General features: G+C 50.1%; 1 protein-coding gene across 2 annotated transcripts; it reads right to left on the bottom strand.

Moving 5' to 3' along the window:
• Window positions 1-651: 651 nt before the first annotated feature.
• On the bottom strand, window positions 652-17,020 carry LOC120383891 (E3 ubiquitin-protein ligase TRIM7-like). Of its 2 annotated transcripts, none has more exons than XM_039502204.1 (7): window positions 16,822-17,020; window positions 10,233-10,328; window positions 7,826-8,056; window positions 5,759-5,781; window positions 3,881-3,996; window positions 3,296-3,370; window positions 652-2,465 (listed from the first exon to the last, which is right to left on the bottom strand). In XM_039502204.1, the coding sequence occupies exons 1-7, from the start codon at window positions 16,957-16,959 to the stop codon at window positions 1,588-1,590; spliced, it is 1,557 nt and encodes a 518-aa protein (XP_039358138.1). In that variant the 5' UTR covers window positions 16,960-17,020; the 3' UTR covers window positions 652-1,587. The 2 variants fall into 2 exon arrangements, with proteins under 2 accessions (XP_039358138.1, XP_039358137.1); XM_039502203.1 differs by lacking the exon at window positions 16,822-17,020 and adding an exon at window positions 11,509-11,974.
• Between the last annotated feature and the right edge of the window lie 1,002 nt (window positions 17,021-18,022).

Genomic DNA, 18,022 nt, shown 5'->3' with positions numbered 1-18,022 from the left:
GAGATACAAACATACCCATAAAGGAGTAAGGCCCACAAGGTATTTAAACACCTAACTCCCATTGAAACCAAAGGGAGTTAGGCACCTTTGGGGATCTGGGCCTAACTCTTTTATCCCAGGGGTACGAGCAAGTAATTTGGGGGCTGAAGGTCCTAGTTTGGATCCCTATTAATAACCATGTCTGTCCCGAGGCCCATATACAGGGCCTTGACTATGCTCCATCGAGGCTTCGAGATTTGGATCTAGCAGGCTAAACAGAGCACAACAGGGCAGGATACTTCCTAAACTGCTTCTTTTATATGGCTTGGGTAGGTAGCAACAACTACAAAGGTATATCTAAGTTTGATAGCCAGCACATTGCCACAGTAGAGAGCTGATTAAAGTCCTTCAGGTCCCCGGGCAAAAGAACGAAGGGGACATTCAGATATGACATGCTCTATCGCTTGAGCCCGATGACCAGTCGCATACAGGTGTTTGCCTCATTTTCCATTTAAAGAGGGTTTGTCCACATCTCCTATTTCTAAACTGACAAAGGGGGACACTGTTTGGCTGGCTGCAGCTACCATTCCCTGTAACCCATCTTGAGGGTAAAGAATATTTCAATTAAAAAAAAAAGGCAAACGAAGAAGTAACACTTTTTCTGATCACTTCCGAATTTATTTCTGTATTTAATGCTACATGGCCCAGACAAGAGAGCCCTTTAGCATCCCCTAGAGACCCTGTTCTAAAAACTCTTTGGGCCCAGATTGTGTGAATCATTTAAAAGAGAGAGAGAGAGAGAATTTGCTAAAATAACCCTGGCTAATGTCCACCAAACCCTCTTTGTAGCTGCGGATTCTTAATTTCTAATGGGCGGGAAATCCTGTAAAATACAAAACGGTGCTGTAAAGAAAGAGAAATGCTTCAAGTGGCAAGTCATTCACTGATGTTATTGTGTAGTATTGGAACTGTGGTAGCACGTGCCGGTACAAGTCTGGGCTCTGGGGCCCCTGGTGCTGTATTTCAAGACATCCCCTGCCCTGAAGAGTTCATAGTCTTGTAGATAAGGAGAGAAAGCAGGTGGACACAAAGTAGGATGGACTCAAGAATCAGCATGTTTAGCACAATAAGCAGCCACTGCATAGCCGCAACCTGGCCCCTTGCTCCTAAAATAAGCAGACTAATCTGTACAGTACAGAAACCTCAGCCCTGTTCACGAAGTGACCGATACTCCAAAGCCTCCCACTGCAAGGGGCTCTGCCCTCTCTGCTCCCCTCCAGTCACACAACTTCCCAGCCTGCCCAGCGCTATTGACCACTCCCGTAACTCAAGGAGTGACCCTAGGGCAGCAGGGGAGAGGCTAGTTCTTCAGCTGGAAGGCGAGGAACAGAATTCCAGCTCCTCCCTGGCTGGCCACTCCCAGCTGCCAGGGCCCACACAGGCCTAGATCCCTCTGCAGCTCCAAGCTTCTCTCCAGGGAGAGAAAGTGGCTCGTTCTGGGCTCTCACTGGGAGACAGTTTCTAGCAGGCAAAGAGGAGCAGAGCGGCTGGGGACTCAAGATCATTACCTCGGGGCACAGGGACAGTGAGGAGCAGGGCAGCTGGAATCTATTTATATCTTTTCAGGAAGTCGGGCCAGGAATAAAAATTTGTGGGCTGGGGGGTGGCTGCCTGGGCCGAATGGGGCTCTGTTCCCCTTACAGGATAGGTGGCACGGACTGGATTGCGGTGGGCCCGCCTGCGCAGGTGATAAGTGTTTGGCTTCGGTTTCCCTTGCTGGAAGGTACTGGGCCGAGAGTTGCCGGAGGCGGGAATTGCACGCTCTGCTGAGGCAGCGGCTAGGTTTAGTTCAGTGCTGCTCATTCCTTCTGCACTGTGGAGAATCCCTGGGGGTGCGACGCGGACGTGATTGTGACCTTTTTGGGGGAAATGACGGTTGGAGACGTGGCTTTGAAACCTCATTTCTGAAGGAGCCAGTCTGAGCCAGGACATCTTTCCCACCACCCAGAAAAAAGGGAAGACTCTCTCCTCAGTGAAAGAGGCCATCAGGTAGCGGAAGATGAGGGACTTGTGATCAGCATCGAAAAATGCCACCTGCCCCTCTTCATAGTCTAGAGAAACCTGGATCCTCTGGGGTACCCAGCTCAGAGACAGGGGGATTTCTTCAGGCGAGGTGAGTGCACAGTACTCACCTCTGCGCAGAGCTACAGCGCAGATCCCTCCCTCAGGGCTATATTTGACCGGTTCCTTCCTCTTCACTGACTCTTTGGCTACCCCCACGGCCCAGCCTCCCTCTTTGCCCACCTCCAGCTCCCAGTAACATCTCCCCGAGGTGAATCCCTCACAGCCCAGCACGCAGAGAGAAGAATCAAATCTCTTGGGATTGTGGGGCAGATCCTGCTGGGCAGATCCATATTTCACATGTTTCCAGTCCTCAGACAGGATGAGTTTGGGATGAGCCGTGTCTGGATCCAGAGTCACATTCACTGGGGAGAGAGAGAATCAGAGCGTTAGGGGCAGAGCTCGGCCCTGGGGGAGGCTGGGACCATTTCTCACATTCCCCAGTAGCCCTGTCCTGGCTGGGAGCCTCCCTGATTTCCTGCCTGTCTCAGGTCCCAGGGAACTGTCCCTGCTGGGGGCTAAGCAGCCATTTCATGGCAGCTCCCTTCTGCCATGCGAAAGTGCTGTAAGAATTGACTCTGCTTCTGCTCCTACCAGGGCTGCTGCTCTCCCACAGCTAGGACGGGAGTGGGGGCAAAGTTGAGTGAAAGAGGGAGCGTTTTCAGCTGTCCACCGGGGAAGCCCTCTGGCTAGCCCAGAAGGAAGGGAAGAGGAGGGGCAGCATGGGAAAATGGAAGTGACACTGGGTGGATGGAGAGACCCACCGCCTATGGGGAAGGAAGGCAGTGGGAACCCTGTAGAAGAGCATCTAGCCCGTGGAAGGGCAGGAAGTGTGGGAATACGGCATTGAGTCCAGGAGAAAAAGACAGGAAAGCAATGGGACTGGAGGAGAGAGAATGATGGGAGTTATGCCCCAAGGAGACACTGGAGGCTGATCAGGCTGACCAGACCAGCCCCGCCCCCTCCCAAAAGAGAGCAGAGACATCACACCACTGACTCCCAGCCCATCTGTACATCACCCCTACTGTTTACAGCAGTAATGGCCTCTCCACCCAGCCCTTTTCCTACAAGTCTCCAGAGGTGGGAAACTGACTCTGTTTGATCCCAGAATTTTCTTCTGCAAGTGAATCCGGATCTGCAAACCCATCTCCTCTTTGTTTCTTCTCATTGTTACGATATCCCTGGGAAAACTTACCCTTTTCACCTAAGTTTTCCATCTCCTTTGCCAAAAATTGACTCCCTTCCACCTCCAGCTCAAATACCAGCGTGTCTAGAGAGAAGACGGGGGAGAAGAGATGTGTTTTCATATGCTCATAATTATGCCAAGGTTTCCTACAACTGATGTGCTCTATTTCTGTGACACAAACACAGGGGAAGGGAGCTCAGATACCCAGAGAGAGAAACAAAGGAAGAGAGCGTGAATAATAAATTTCACTCTTATTGTTGTTGGTTCTCTATTGTATTTTCTCTTCCCTTGGCCCTTCCCAGGAATGTATAACCTAGTCTTTTACTCTTATTGAGTTGGGCTTGACATCAACACTGTTTATCCAGAACCCACATCCTCCCACAGTGACATTTTGATGTGCCTTTCTTGGGGGGAGGGATAGCTCAGTGGTTTGAGCATTAGCCTGCTAAACCCAGGGTTGTGAGTTCAATCCTTGAGGGGGCCACTTTTAGGAATCTAGGGCAAAAATCTGTCTGGGGATTGGTCCTGCTTTGAGCAGGGGGTTGGACTAGATGACCTCCTGAGGTCCCTTCCAACCCTGATATTCTATGATACCTTTGAATTTCCTCAGACTCATCTCCAGAACAATCCTTTTCTCAGAGAAATCACCAATTCTCTTTTCCAGCTTGGAAGGACTCTCCCCCACTGCCTGGGCCTTCCCTTTCTCACACCTAGAAAGAAACAGGCTTTGCTAAGGAATCACAGTTTGCAGTGTAATTATTTCTTTTAGGCATGACTCCTTCGCGTTCGTTATGTTCTGATCATCTTGGAAGTGAAAGCTGTGGAGTCGAGCAGCCTGCTGGATAACTTGCTCTACTCAGGGCAAGTAGGCCCAGATCCACAAAGTTACTTGAGCAACAAAACCCCAGATTCTGGTGTCCACGTCCCGATTTTAGGTGCCACAATCCACCTGCCCCAGCTGCTGCCAAACTCTACAGGCACCTAAATTTGCTCAGCACTGCCATTTTAGTAGGTGCCTATGTTCTTGCTTCTCACCAGGTGCCCAGATGTCCAAGCCCCAGAGCAATCCACTAACTGGGGGAAGAGATGCATTCCTCTGCCTAAGAACCCCGTGAGGCCCGATTTGGTAACCTTGCTCAGACATCACCTCTGCTGGATCGGGTCCCTATTGGCATAGGTGGCACGTGAGTTTTTTCATTTGGGGAGGCTCACATGTGACTGCCGGAAGCTGCCTAGAAGTGGGGCGGGGGCCATTGACAGCTGGACCATGGCTCCACCCTTGAGACCATGCCCCTGAGTTCCCACCCCTATTTGGCCTCTTCACCCTGAGGCCCCACCCTGGCTCTGCCATGACCCCATCACTTTTTCCTGCCTTAGGCGAGCGACCCGGTCGGGGGGGGAAGAGAAAGGGTGGGCGGAGCAGAGAGGAGCAAACGGTGGGCAGAGAGAGGCCTCGGGGGAAGAAAGACACAGCAGGGGCGGAAAGAGGCAGAGCAAGGGCAGGGCCATGGGGGAAGAGGCCAAGTGGAGCTGGGGCGGAGCGCAGGCAGGGCCACGGTCCAGGCACCAGAGGGGGACCCCTCTACACTTCTATGGAGCTTTGCTTCTGGTTCTCCAAAGGCAGTGGCTGGCCAGTGCACCTCTGGATGGGTCACCCGTGCTGCATCCGTGACATTTCCCCCCTGCATGGCCAGCCTTTTTGGGAGGCTCAGCCTTCCCTGGCCTCTTATACACATCACCCATGCCTATTGGAGAACTTATACAAAATGGCTGTGGGGAGAAGAACTTCAGAACTTCTAGCCCAGTGATTACAGTAGTCACCTGGGATACTGGAAACCCTCAGTTCAAGTACTTCCTCCAACTGAGGAGGGGAAAGGGTTAGGCCCAGACTGTCAAACATATTTTTTGGTGCCTATCTTCCACTGAAATCAATGGGAGTTAGGAGCCTAAATACCTTTGAGGTTCCAGGCCCCAAGAGTCTAAGTCTGGTGCTATTCAGGCTCCTAAGTCACTTGGGCACTTTTGGAAACAGTTTTGTCAATCTTTTGTTTTCAACTTTTTTTTTTCAACTGGAAAAAAAGCAAAATACTCTCGAAACCTAAGTAAATAAATGACAATGGGTGAATTAAGGAAAAGGAAATGCTGTTTTTTTAAGCTTGTGGAACGAAAATGATTTTGCCATGTTTGTATTTCCCCCTCCCCTTTTTTTTTTTTTTTAATCATAAGAACATAATTACAGTCATACAGGAACAGACCAAAGGTCCATCTAGCCCAGTGTCCTGTCTTCCGACAGCAGCCAATGCCAGGTGCCCCAGAGGGAATGAACAGAACAGGTGATCATCAAGTGATCCATTCCCGGTCTCCCAATCAACTCTACCTATCACGTTTTTAAGTAGGGAAGGTTAGTGGCTGGGAAGATGCAAGCCCTTTCCAAGCATAGCGAGGGATCAGAGGGAGTGAGGAGCCACGTACCTGCTCAAGATGCTTCTGATATCCTAGAGGGGGGAGAGAGAGAGAGAAAAGGAGCTCAGTGTCACAGTGACATGAATCAGAGCTAATAAATTATCTTGGTGCCCATTTATTTTTTTATTTATCTCATAAGTAAACTAGAGCAACAGAGCCTAGACAAACCTGCTCTAAGATCTGTCCACAACTGGCTGAAAAACCGTTCTCAGAGAGGAGTTATCAATGGTTCGAGCTGGAAGGGCATATCAAGTGGGGACCCACAGGGATCTCTCCTGGATCCAGTCCTATTCAATATCTTCATAAATTATTTGGACAATGGCAACAAGAGTACACTTATAAAGTTTGTGGACGATACCAAGCTGGGAGGGGTTGCAAGCACTTTGAAGGACGGGATTAGAATTCAAAATGATCTGGACAAACCAGAGAAATGGTCTGAATTAAATAGGATGAAATTCAATAAGGACAAATGCAAAGTACTCCATTTAGGAAGGAACAATCTGTTGCACACATACAAAATGGGAAATGACTGCCCAGGAAGGAGTACTGCGGAAAGGGATCTGGGAGGGTCATAGTGGACCACAAGCTAAATATGAGTCAACAATGTAACACTGTTGCAAAAAAAAGCAAACATCATTCTGGGATGTAATAGCTGGAGTGTTGTAAGCAAGACACGAGAAGTAATTCTTCTGCTCAACTCCGTGCTGATTAGGCCCCAACTGGAGTATTGTGTCCAGTTCTGGCCAACACACTTCAGGAAAGAAGTAGACAAAATGGAGAAAGTCCAGAGAAGAGCAAAAAAAATGATTAAAGGTCTAGAAAACATGACCTATGAGGGAAGATTGAAAAAAATTGGGTTTGTTTAGTCTGTAGAAGAGAAGACTGAGGAGGGGACATGATAACCGTCTTCAAGTATGTAAAAGGTTGTTATGAAGAGAAGGGTGATACATTTTTCTTAACCACCGAGGACAGGACAGGAAGCAATGGGCTTAAATTGCAGCAAGGGAGGTTTAGGTTGGACATTAGGAAAAATTTCCTAACTGGCAGGGTGGTTAAGCTCTGGAACAAATTACCTAGGGAGGTTGTGGAATCTCCATCACTGGAGGTTTTTAAGGCCAGTTTAGACAAACACCTGTCAGGGATGGCCTCGATAATACATGGCTCTGCCTTCATGCAGGGGACAGGACTACATGCCCTCTTGAGGTCCCCTCCAGTCCTACTTTCTATGATTCTATTTAACAGTGTAATCTCATGGATATCCTCTGTACCTAACTGCTTAGTTAACTGTACTTCCGTGTCACAATCACTTTGGAACACAAATAAATGTAACAGTAATTAATTATCATCATCCTCAGCCCAGATCTGTGTTTGAATGAAGTAGCCACACAGGACTGGGTATCTGGCTACACACCATCCCAATGCTGCTGAGTTGGTGTTGTAGTGTTTAGCAGATCTGCCTTCTAAGCCCTTCTCCTGGGTTCTTTACCCAGCCAGCAACGGGCAATGATGTCTGTAGGAGAGGACGTTCGGCCTTGTAGCAAAGCACTCGACTGAGGTGCAGGAAACCTCCATTCAGCTCTTGGGCACAGACACAGTTGCACTGGGACAGCTACACTGCAATCCGAGGTGTGACTGCAGCATGTGGAGACGTACTTGAACTAGCTTCGATCGAGCTAGCTCCAATCAAAATAGCAGTGAAGCTGCTGCAGCAACACAGATTATACACCTCAGCCGGGACCCTTGGTATGTACTTGAGCAGTGAGTCCATGGTGCCACCTGCACTGCTCTGGCTTCACGGCGATTGTTATTGGAGCTAGCTAGATCAAAGCTGTCTCAGGCATGTCTACATGAGCTGCAGTCACAACCTTGCTGGCAGCAGAGATGTACCCTTAGTCTCTCTGGGTCTCAGTTCCCTACTCACAGGAGGAGGAAAATTCATTAATAGCAACACAGAGAATTTGTTTTAAAAATACACACTATGAGTTCTATACTGAGGTTTGAATTTTGCACTCCATGACTCATGAGTTTCATCTTCTACCCCTTCCCCAAATGCCTTGCAAGCACCAGGGGTCTCACCTGCAGGAATTCACTCGCTGGCTGCTGGCACTTCCCCTCCATCTCACTGATCAGCTCGCTGAGACGGGAAATCTCTGCTGAGAGTTTGGTGACATTTTCATTCTGCAGCTTCACAATCTCCTTCTCCAGGCCTCCCAATTGGGCCAGCAGGAGTCGCTCTTGTTCCTCCAGGAACTGGCGCAATTGACGAATTTCAGACATTATTTTCCGTCTCTCAGCATCTGTCTTCGCCTGTAATGGACAGACACAAATAAGGAAAAGGCAGGGCCGGGGGACATGTCGTGGGATACCTTGCACCAGATGTAAATAAACTAGGGCTGTCAAACGATTCAAAAAATTGTGAGATTAAAAATAATCGCAGTTTTAATCGCACTGTTAAACAATAATAGAATAGAGAGAGTCAGGAGTGCACAGCGGGCCCACCACAGTCCCAGACTGCAGGCCGGGGGGATCTAGTCACACAGAGCGTTGGGGTTCTTAGGGACTGGCTTATTTTGGCCTTGTTTTGAAACGTGATTAGCTTGATTTTTGGCTTACTGTGAAAGTCAGGGTGCTTATTTACCACGTGAACGTGGGCAACTGTGACACACACACGGCTGCAAACATGCATGCAAAGAGAAAGAGAGGAACAGGGCAGTTTTGCAAATCCAAGAGACATCCCGGAACAGGGCCACTTGCCCCATGAGCTGAAGACTGTGGGGCTAAGCCAGAGGTCTCCAAATTGTGGGGCACTCCCCCCTGGGGGGCAGGGAGGACCCTTCAGGGGGCACAGCATGGTGCGGGCTGGCCCCCACGGGGGGCAGGGAGGAAGCGCCACCCAGCCCCTCCCTGCCCCCAGCTCTGCTCCAATTCCACCTGCAGCCGCGGCCCCAGCTCCCAGCCCCACACCTGGCCCCAGCTTCAGTGCAGCTCTGTTTCCGGCCCTACCCCTAGGCCCTGGCCATGGCTTCAGCCCCAGCTGTGGCCCCAGCCTCTGCCCCCTTACCCTGTCCTCTCTCCCCCACCACCCAGAGCCATGGCCCCACTCCCAGCAGGGGCAGGCGTGGACAGGGATAAGGGGGGGCATAACCCTCAAAAGTTTGGGGACCACTGGGCTAAGCCAATCCAGACTTGGGAATAAGCCCCACCCAAGGGGAATCAGGCAACTGCCGACAAAGAGCAGATAGAGGTGGCTGTGCTCAGGGAATGGCTAGTGCAAAGAGGAAGACCATGTCTACAGGTACAGTGCTCTGTGCTCTCCTGTCGGCATAAGAAAAGCAACCCCACGAGCAGCATAAGCTATGTCGGCGGGAGAAGCACCGAGAACATGTCGGTGTAACTGACGTCTCTCAGGGGGGTGGAATATTCACCCCCCTGAGCGACAGAAGTTTTGCTGACCCTAGGCGGCAGTGTAGACATAGCTGCAGAGGAAGGCTCCAGCAGGACCATACCACGAGGAAGCTAGGAGAGTAAAGCCCAGTGAGCAGGAGGCTCAGGGCGCTGGGAAATGCTGACTGTGTTTGGGAGTGGGTGTCAGAGCTCCAGTCAGGGGCGGCTCTAGAAATTGGGCTGCCCCAAGCAGCGCGGAGCGCTGCGCCGCCCTTCCCCGGTCCCGCGGCGGGTCCCCTCTTCCCGCGGCTCCGGTTGAGCTCCTGCCGGCATGCCTGCGGCAGGTCCACCGGAGCCCGGGGCGGCGGACCTGCCGCAGTCATCCTGCGGGAGCTCAACCGAGCGCGGGAAGACGGGACCCGCCGCAGTCATGCCTGCGGCAGGTCCGCTCGTCCCGGGCTCCGGTGGACCTGCCGCAGGCATGCCGGCGGGAGCTCCACCGGAGCCAAATGCCGCCCCCCCGGGAAACGGCCGCCCCAAGCGCCTGCTTGGCGCGCTGGTGTCTAGAGCCGCCCCTGGCTCCAGTGAGGGGAAACGTTTGGGAGATCAGACCAGAATAGAAGAAGAGCCCTGAGGGGGGTGAGAGAAAGTGCCCGAGCTAAATATCTTCCATAGCTGGTCAGGATATTAGACAGACACAGTAGGTGAGGTGACACTTTTAGTGGACCAGCTTCTCAAAAGCTTGTATGTTGCACCAACAGAAGTTGGTCCAATAAAAGATATTACCTCATCCACTTTCTATCTCTCTCTCTAGAGCTAAGTATGGACTTTTTCTTTGTGTTGTTCTAATGGACTTTAGTTTGGGACTCTGGCTTGTTGTAAACTGGTTCTGGTATGAAACTAGGGGTACCATTTACCAGAGAAAGCCTGTGTGAGTTCTGACCCTGAAGAGAGGGAAAAATGGAGGCCGGGGGGCTTTAGAGACACCCCTAGTCAGTAAGCAGTAGTCGTGTTATTACGCCCTTCCACCCCACCCCACTACACCACACCACACAGCATACCACCACCTCCTATCTACAGATTCATAACAGGCACCTACCAGGTATTCCTGGCTTTTCCCCTCCTCGGCCTGTCTGTATTTGAGGAGTTTTTCTCTCTCTTCCTTCAGGGTCTGCAGTTGTGTCCAGATTTGTTCCTGAGCAAAGAAACACGGTATGTGATCTGTTCTGCTGGGAGGGGCATCCTGGGTGTCTTCTTCACAGAAAATAATTTAAATAAACAAAACCTATGGATCCGATTCAGACTTTAGAAAGAATTGACACAATGTATTCAACTTTATAGGAGTTGCTGGTGCTGTTTGTAGGAAAACTCACTTCCTGGAGCTTTTGAATGTAACCAGATTTGCATCTTACAATTTATTGGATTGCTTTATTGGTTAGCAATATTATAACCCTGGTCTGGATAATCCATGTAACCCAGAGGCTCTGAATAGTCCACAGTGCTGGTTTATGATTGGCCAGGATGTTTTGGAAGGAAGAATTGGGTTATTACTCTTTGGAGCCTGAAACGACTGGCACAGACAGAGGCAGAATAAATTTCTCTCTGGTTGGGCTGTTTTTCTTTTTCCAGTGAGAGGCTACCAGCAGCTGAGCAGCTACTAGCAGATGAGAGATTCATTCTTCTTTTCCTTGGGTGTGACTGAAATACTTCCCTGATGGTTGTATTTTCTAATGGACAACCTACCCCAAATCCTCAATTCTTGAGGGACAATCTTCACTCATTGATATATTTGCTTTCCACAACCCACTCTCTGTATATCTTTTCATGAGTGATGCACCCAAATACTTGGATGCTAACATCTAAACTGTGTTGTTAAATTTATTCACCTAAATTTGGGTTATTGCTGGTTATGTACTATATGTATCGTTTGACTTTTAAAACAAACTCTGTGTTCGTGGATAATCTAAGCACTATACCCAGATGAACAGACACACTTTTCTTAACCTGTGTACTATGAAATTTGTTAACACTAGCTTTAATTAATGTTTTAATCTGTCCTGCTCCTACAGAACCTGGTTAGAGAGCAAGCTGTTAAACAGGCAAAAGGCAGCATGACTTAGGTCTAATTCACAGACCCTAGGGTGACCAGATGTCTCCATTTTATAGGGACTGTCCTGATATTAGGGGCTTTGTCTTACATAGGACTCTATTACCCCCCACCCTGCTTTTTCACACTTGCCATCCGGTCACCCTAACAGACCCCGTACACCAAAAATAAATCCTTTACAGTAAAGAACACAGATTAGTAATTCTAAGGTCAGATTTTATCTAATTCCCGCCATCTGAGTTTCAAATCCTCGATGGCGTTTTCCTACCTTGTACTCCTGGGCAGCCTCCTCGATGGGAATCACAGGGTGGTCTCGGTGAGCCTTGGATCTGTCACACACCACGCAGATGGGGCTTTGCTCCTCCTCACAGAAGAGTTTCAGAGGCTCCTTGTGTTTCTCACACACTCGCTCCCCCCCTGGCTCTTTCCCCGCTTGTAACTTCAGCTGTTTCACTAGCTCCACCATGTTCGCCAGCTCCCTGTTGGGCCTGAAGTTTCTCTGCTGGGCGGTGTCTCTGCACTGGGGGCAGGAGAAGTTTGGCTCCGACTCCCCCCAGCACTGGTTGATGCAGGCCCGGCAGAAGTTGTGCCCGCAGTGGATAGACACCGGGGCTTTGAAATACTCCAGGCAGATGGAACACGTGGCTTCATCCTGGAGTTTTTGCACAGCGGCCATCGCTCCCTGCACTGCAGATGTGTGGGACCAGGTTAGTTTCACTTCTCTGGTACAGCCCAGCTGCAAGTCTCATTTCCTGGATCCCTCTCATTGGCTGAGCTGTATCTGAGACTCCCAGCTCTGGTCTGCTCTGGTGACCCTGGCTGCGCTGGGAGCTGTGTGATTGTGCTGGTGGACAACCCCCTTCAGTCCTAGAGAGGAGAATACATCTCTCTGGTATTTTAGCCCAGTGGGTCTCAATCAGGGGTACGTGTATCCCTGGGGATACTCAGAGGTCTTCCAGGGGGTACATCAACTCCTCTAGATATTTGCCTCCTTTTACAACAGGCTACAGAAAAAGCACTAGCAAAGTCAGTGCAAACTAAAATTTCATACAGTGACTTGTTTATACTGCTCTATAGACTATACACGGCAATGTAAGTACAATATTTTATATTCCAATTGATTTAGTTTATAATTATATAGTAAAAATGAGAAAGTCGGCACTTTTTCAGCAATAGTGTGGCTGTGACACTTTTGTGGTTTTATGTCTGATTTTGTACGTTTTTAAGTGGTACGCTTGGGGGTATGCAGGACAAATCAGACTCTTCAAAAGGGTACAGTAGTATGGAAGGGTTGAGAGCCACTGCTCTAGGGGGGCTGGTGAAACTGCACCTGGAAGAAGAAATGCAGTTGCCATGGGGAAGCAGGTCCTGGCTGCAGACGCTAGCTCCGGGACCAGGAAACGGGATACAGCATTCCAGCCACTGCATCTTATTGTAATGGGAGAAATACATTTGAAGCTGAACTGGTGACAGGGTTGCCACGTAAACTCCACTGATGTGGAGTGTTCTCTCTGCCCCCGTCAGACCTCTGCACCCCTCCCTCCAGCTCCTGGGACTTCCTCGTGGAAGTGGTCACACCCAAGGAATTGAAGAATGGATCTCTCATCCGCTAGGAGCTGCTCGGTTGCTGGTAGCCTCCCACTGAAAAAAGAACAACAGCCCAACCATTTTGTATCTTCTTTCCACTCCTTGCCCAATCTCCTCATGAGAGCCTACCCCCGCCTTCTCCTGTTGGAATGACACCAGCGAAAGGCCCTTCAGCATGTTTCATCCCTGGGACACGACGCCCTTCGCTGAAATCACAGCGGCATTAATGTCAGGATTTTGCAACCTTCTTCATTCATGCGGGAGGACAGGGGGAAAAATGGTGGGGGGAGAATCCGTGATTCCCCAACAGAGTGCAGCCAGAAATGACCTGCTGCAAAATTCTTCATGTGCAACTCCACTTCTGGGCACATAACCATAAAGGGCCAAAATATTTTCCCAAAATGCACTGTGAGGTAGGGTGACCAGGTGTCTGTTTTTTGACTGGAAAGTCCAGCCAAAAAGGAGACCTGACTGTGTCCGGTCAGATCTACTGACTGGACACCTGAAGTCCAGTTACTGCAGGCAGGGGAGGCACTGAGTCATCACCCACACCAGCCCCTACTCAGCCGAAGCTGCCTCCTACCTGCATCAGGCGGCTGCAGGCGAATCCCTCCTGACCCACTCAGGGAGCGGGGAGAGGGGAAGAGCAGTGAGCATAAAGGGGAAGGGGAAAGAGGAGTGAACAGGTGATGGGACCTCAGGAGGAAGGAACGGGGCAGGGGCAAAGCCTTGGGGGAAGAGGCAGGGCAGGGGTGAAGCCTGGGGGAAGGGGTGAAGCAGGGCAGGTTCTGATACTCCTGCTAGTGTGTTCGGTTTTTATATATTACAAAGTTGGCAACCCTACTGCGAGGGTTGGGAAGGAGTGGCTTGGAATAGCGCAGTGCTGAGAACCAAGGGATATGCCCCCATCCAGAGGCAACGTGGTGGGGGGGAGCATATGGGGTCACGTGTCTCCCTCTCCCCTCCAATTTCCTGTTCAGTTTGTACTGAACATGCTCACCCAGAGTGAGCACGCACAGTAACACTGCTGAAGCCGGCCGCCCTCACTGTGTCCCTCCACAATTGACAGGCACGGGTCATCTCTGCCCTCACCTTCACTCCAGCCAACATGACCGCAGTGAGCACACGCAGCAGTAACTCAACAGCCTTTTGTGCTAGGCCGCACTTGCTCCAGTGCAGTTAGCAACGCCTACATGCCTACAATCGGAGCTGGGATCCTGGCCCCACCCGGAGCCAAGGGAGGATTCTCTCCCCGGTGAAAGAGGCCAGGGACAAGGTGAGGATCGGAACCTCACTATAAGAATCATAAAATGCCACCTGCCTCCCCTCATAGTTCAGAGAAACGGGATGTTACCGGGGTTCCTGCTCAGATGCAGACAGGTCTCAGGGGAGGTGAGAACAAAATACTTAACCTTGCACTGCCGCAGAGCCCAGATCCACTCTGCAGGGTTAAACCTGATCCATCCCTTTCTCCTCATAAACTCTCTGGCCAGCCCCCAGCCCAGTATCTCCCATCCCTCACCTCCACCTCCCAGTAACATCTCCCCAAGGTGAAGTCCTCACAGCCCAGAGCACAGGGCTCAGCGTCCAAGCTGTGGAAGTGTCTTCACTTAAATTTGGCTCCTACTGATGACAGCTCAAAGGAGTCACTGCTTTAAGGCAAGGGGTCGGGCTTGTGAATTCAGGGCTGAAGTTCCCACTTTAGATCCCCACTCATAACTTTGACATCTGCATATCTGCCAGATTCACCGGCAGGACCATGGGCCAGTTTCATGGGCCATTCTATGTGGTCCCCGAACGTATTTGTCCCCGCAGCAGACCAGCTCTACAAAATGGTGTCCTCTGCACAGCGCAACCTCTCATACACCATACGAACGAGGTCATGAACTCACACACACCGGATGTGCAGGATCATTTACACATACAAGAACATTTTCTAACCCCATCTGCCTAGGTTCTTAGGACCTACAGTAGAACCTGAGAGTTATGAACACCAGAGTTACCAACTGACCAGTCAACCACACACCTCATTTGGAACCGGAAGTACACACTCAGGCAGCTGTAGAGACCCCCAAAAAAGGTGAATACAGAACAGTGTTGTGTTAAATGTAAACTAAATAAAAATAAATAAAGGAAAGCAGCATTTTTCTTCTGCATAGTAAAGTTTTAAAGCTGTACTAAGTCAATGTTCAGTTGTAAGCTTTTGAAAGAACCACCATAATGCTTTGATCAGAATACAAACATTTCAGAGTTACGAACAACCTCCATTCCAGAGGTGTTTGTAACTCTGAGGTTCTACTGTATGAGTAGTGACAACTTTTGCTGGATGGAAACAAGGGAGACCACATGAAAAATAAGGGGTAATTCTTTATTTTAAGGGACATTTTAGGCAAACACCATTTCCCCTAGCACATCATGTACTTTTCTTTCAAGTGTACATTTCTACTGCCCTCAAATATACAATGCAATCATCATCAACTTAATGCTGAGAGTAGTCAAGGGATGTCCCTTTAAATAAGGGATGGATGGCTACCATAAGGGACAATCAATGAAATAAAAGACAGGCCCTTGAAATTAGGGATGGGTGGTCACCCTATCTATAAGACTAGTTCAACTGGTGGCCCGTAGGCCATATACATCGCAGGACCATTCTGTCTGGTCCCCGAACACATCTGTCCCTGCAGCAGACCAGCTCTACAAAATGGTGTCTCTGCATGGCATGACCACTCATGCACCATATGAGCAAGGTCACAATTTCAAAAACACAGTACTAATAGGGTCCGGACGCCATTTTGTAGAGTAAAATGGCATCCTCTGCACAGCATAACCTTGCACACGCTGTACGTGCAAGGTCACGTTGAACAGACGATGATGCCCTTTTGTTTCTGAACACAACCAGTAGAGGTGTCACACAACTAAGTTTAGATGAGGAACTAGCTACATGTCACTGTTTGTCTGAATGCTCGATGCGCCCAGGCTGGGAAATTTGGATCCAGCAGACACTGGATGAAAGCACCTGAATATGGCCTAGCAGAGACATGATCAATACTGTTGTTGCAGTTCCAGAGGGGTTGCTTTACTTGCAGTTCCAATGGCCTATAAGCCACCTCGACCCCATTGAGCAGGTCAGGAAAAAGCAAACAAACCCCCCCACCAGTTTATCAAGTAGTTCTGATGGCTCCTGGGTTTATTGCTATATTTACCCAGCAGGAGAGACAAGAGAATCCATCGTGAGCCACAAAAATTTCAGCATCTTTGCAGCTGTGAAACCATAAAACACAACAACCTCCATGGTTAAATTCTCCATGGTTAAATTCTAGAAAACATTCATCAAAAGTGAAGATTAACCATTTTCTCCTGCCCCTCCCCTGCCCCAAAGCCTTGCCACCTGTACTGTCCTCCCTCACCCAGGACAACAACTCTTGCTCTCTGACTACGCAGAATGCTAGAGTCCTCCAGGATCATAGAGAACAGTGACAAACAGGCTGGTCAATGTTCCTGAGGGTTGGGTGGTTTTGTTTGGTTGTTTTTTTGGAGGGGGAAGAACAGGTCACAGGCCCACTTTAGATTCCAGGGTAATAGAAATGAGGGTGCCAGGGGCTAGAGAAGCCCATTTCATGGCTTGCAGGGGGATTGTTCCTGATACACAAGCTTAACTGAGTCTCAGCTGGGTTTCACTGTACCAGACACTCAGCCAAAGGCGGATTCTCTCTCCATTGAAAGACGCTGGCGGGAAAGTGAAGATCAGGGACTTGTTGTCAGCATCAAAAAATGCCACCTGCCTCTCGTCATAGCCCAGACTGAGACAAACCCAGACCCTGCTAGGGACCCGGCCCAGTGACAGTGTGGTCTTAGGGAAAGTGAGAGCATGATATAGACCCCCATTCAGTCACTCCACAGCCCAGATCCCGTCCTTGCGATTAAAGCAGATCCATCCCTTCGTCCTCACAGACTCTCTGGCCACCCCCACAGCCCAGTATCGCCCATCCCCCACCTCCAACTCCCAGCAATGTCTCCCCGAGGTGAATCCCTCACAGCCCAGCAGACAGAACTCAGAGTCAAATCTCTCAGGGTTGTTGGACAGTCGATGCCGTGTGTCTCCATATCTCACGCTTTTCCAATCCGCAGACATAACGCGGGGATGAGTCGTGTCTGGATCCAGAGTCACATTCACGGGGGACAGAGAAAGAATCAGAGCGTTAGGGGCAGAGCTCAGCCCTGGGGAGGCTGCTACAACTCCTCACACTCCCCAGCAGCCTTGTTCTGGCTGGGTCTCAGGGAGCTGCCTCTGTGCTGGAGCTGAGCTGGGATTTCATTGCAGCTCCCTCCTCCCAGGTCCTAGAGGTGCCATAATTGCTACAGTTTTGGCTGCAGATTCTGCCTCCTCCCCGGCTGCCATAGGCGGCAGGTTTGTATAATTTTTGGTGGGGCCCAAAATGGTGGTGCCCCCCCGCTCCCGCCCTGTAAGCCGATATAAAATGAAGCTACAACGCGTCAGCGCCACAAGATTACAAGGGTCAATTAAAAGTGGAAAGTCAGAAGCAGCACTTGCCTACTTCAATATACAGTATTATATTTTGTTGAACCTGTTGTGATGAAGTGGGAATGTTCTTAATATTTTCTCTGAATACTGTGTGGGTGCCTCAGTTTCCCCTGCAAGATGCCAACTGAAGGTGTTGGGGACAAAGAGATCAGGTGGCCTCCTTGTCCGGAAGAGACACAGAGGCCAGAGGAGGGAGTGTCAGTTTGGAGCTGGCTGGGGAAATGGGGAGAGACTCAGAACTTGGTTCTGGGCTCCCCACCCCGCAAGATGGACCTGACCAAGGGGTTCTCTTTTCTGTACCAACAAGCTCTGTTTAAACTGTGTTCCCATCATCTAATAAACCTTCTGTTTTACAGTCTGGCTGAGAGTCACATCTGACTGCCGAGTTGGGGTGCAGGGACCTCTGGCTGCCCCAGGACCCCCGCCTGGGCGGACTCACTGCGGAAAGTGCATGGTGTGGAAGGGCATGCTGAATGCTCTGAGGTCAGACCCAGGAAGGTGTAAGCTTCTTGCCCTGGAGACAGTCTGCTCAGAGAGGAGGCTCCCCCAGAGTCCTCACTGGCTTTGAAGGAGTGGTTCCAGAGCATCCCAGCATCTCCTTCCACCCCATGCACTTCTCAGAAGTCCACACAGGCACTAACACTCCCTCCTC

This window comes from Mauremys reevesii, linkage group 15 (genome assembly GCF_016161935.1).
Source record: "Mauremys reevesii isolate NIE-2019 linkage group 15, ASM1616193v1, whole genome shotgun sequence".
Taxonomy (NCBI): Eukaryota; Metazoa; Chordata; order Testudines; family Geoemydidae; genus Mauremys; species Mauremys reevesii.
Note: the sequence above shows the minus strand (reverse complement) of the source record. Positions and strands in the feature narration are given on the sequence as shown.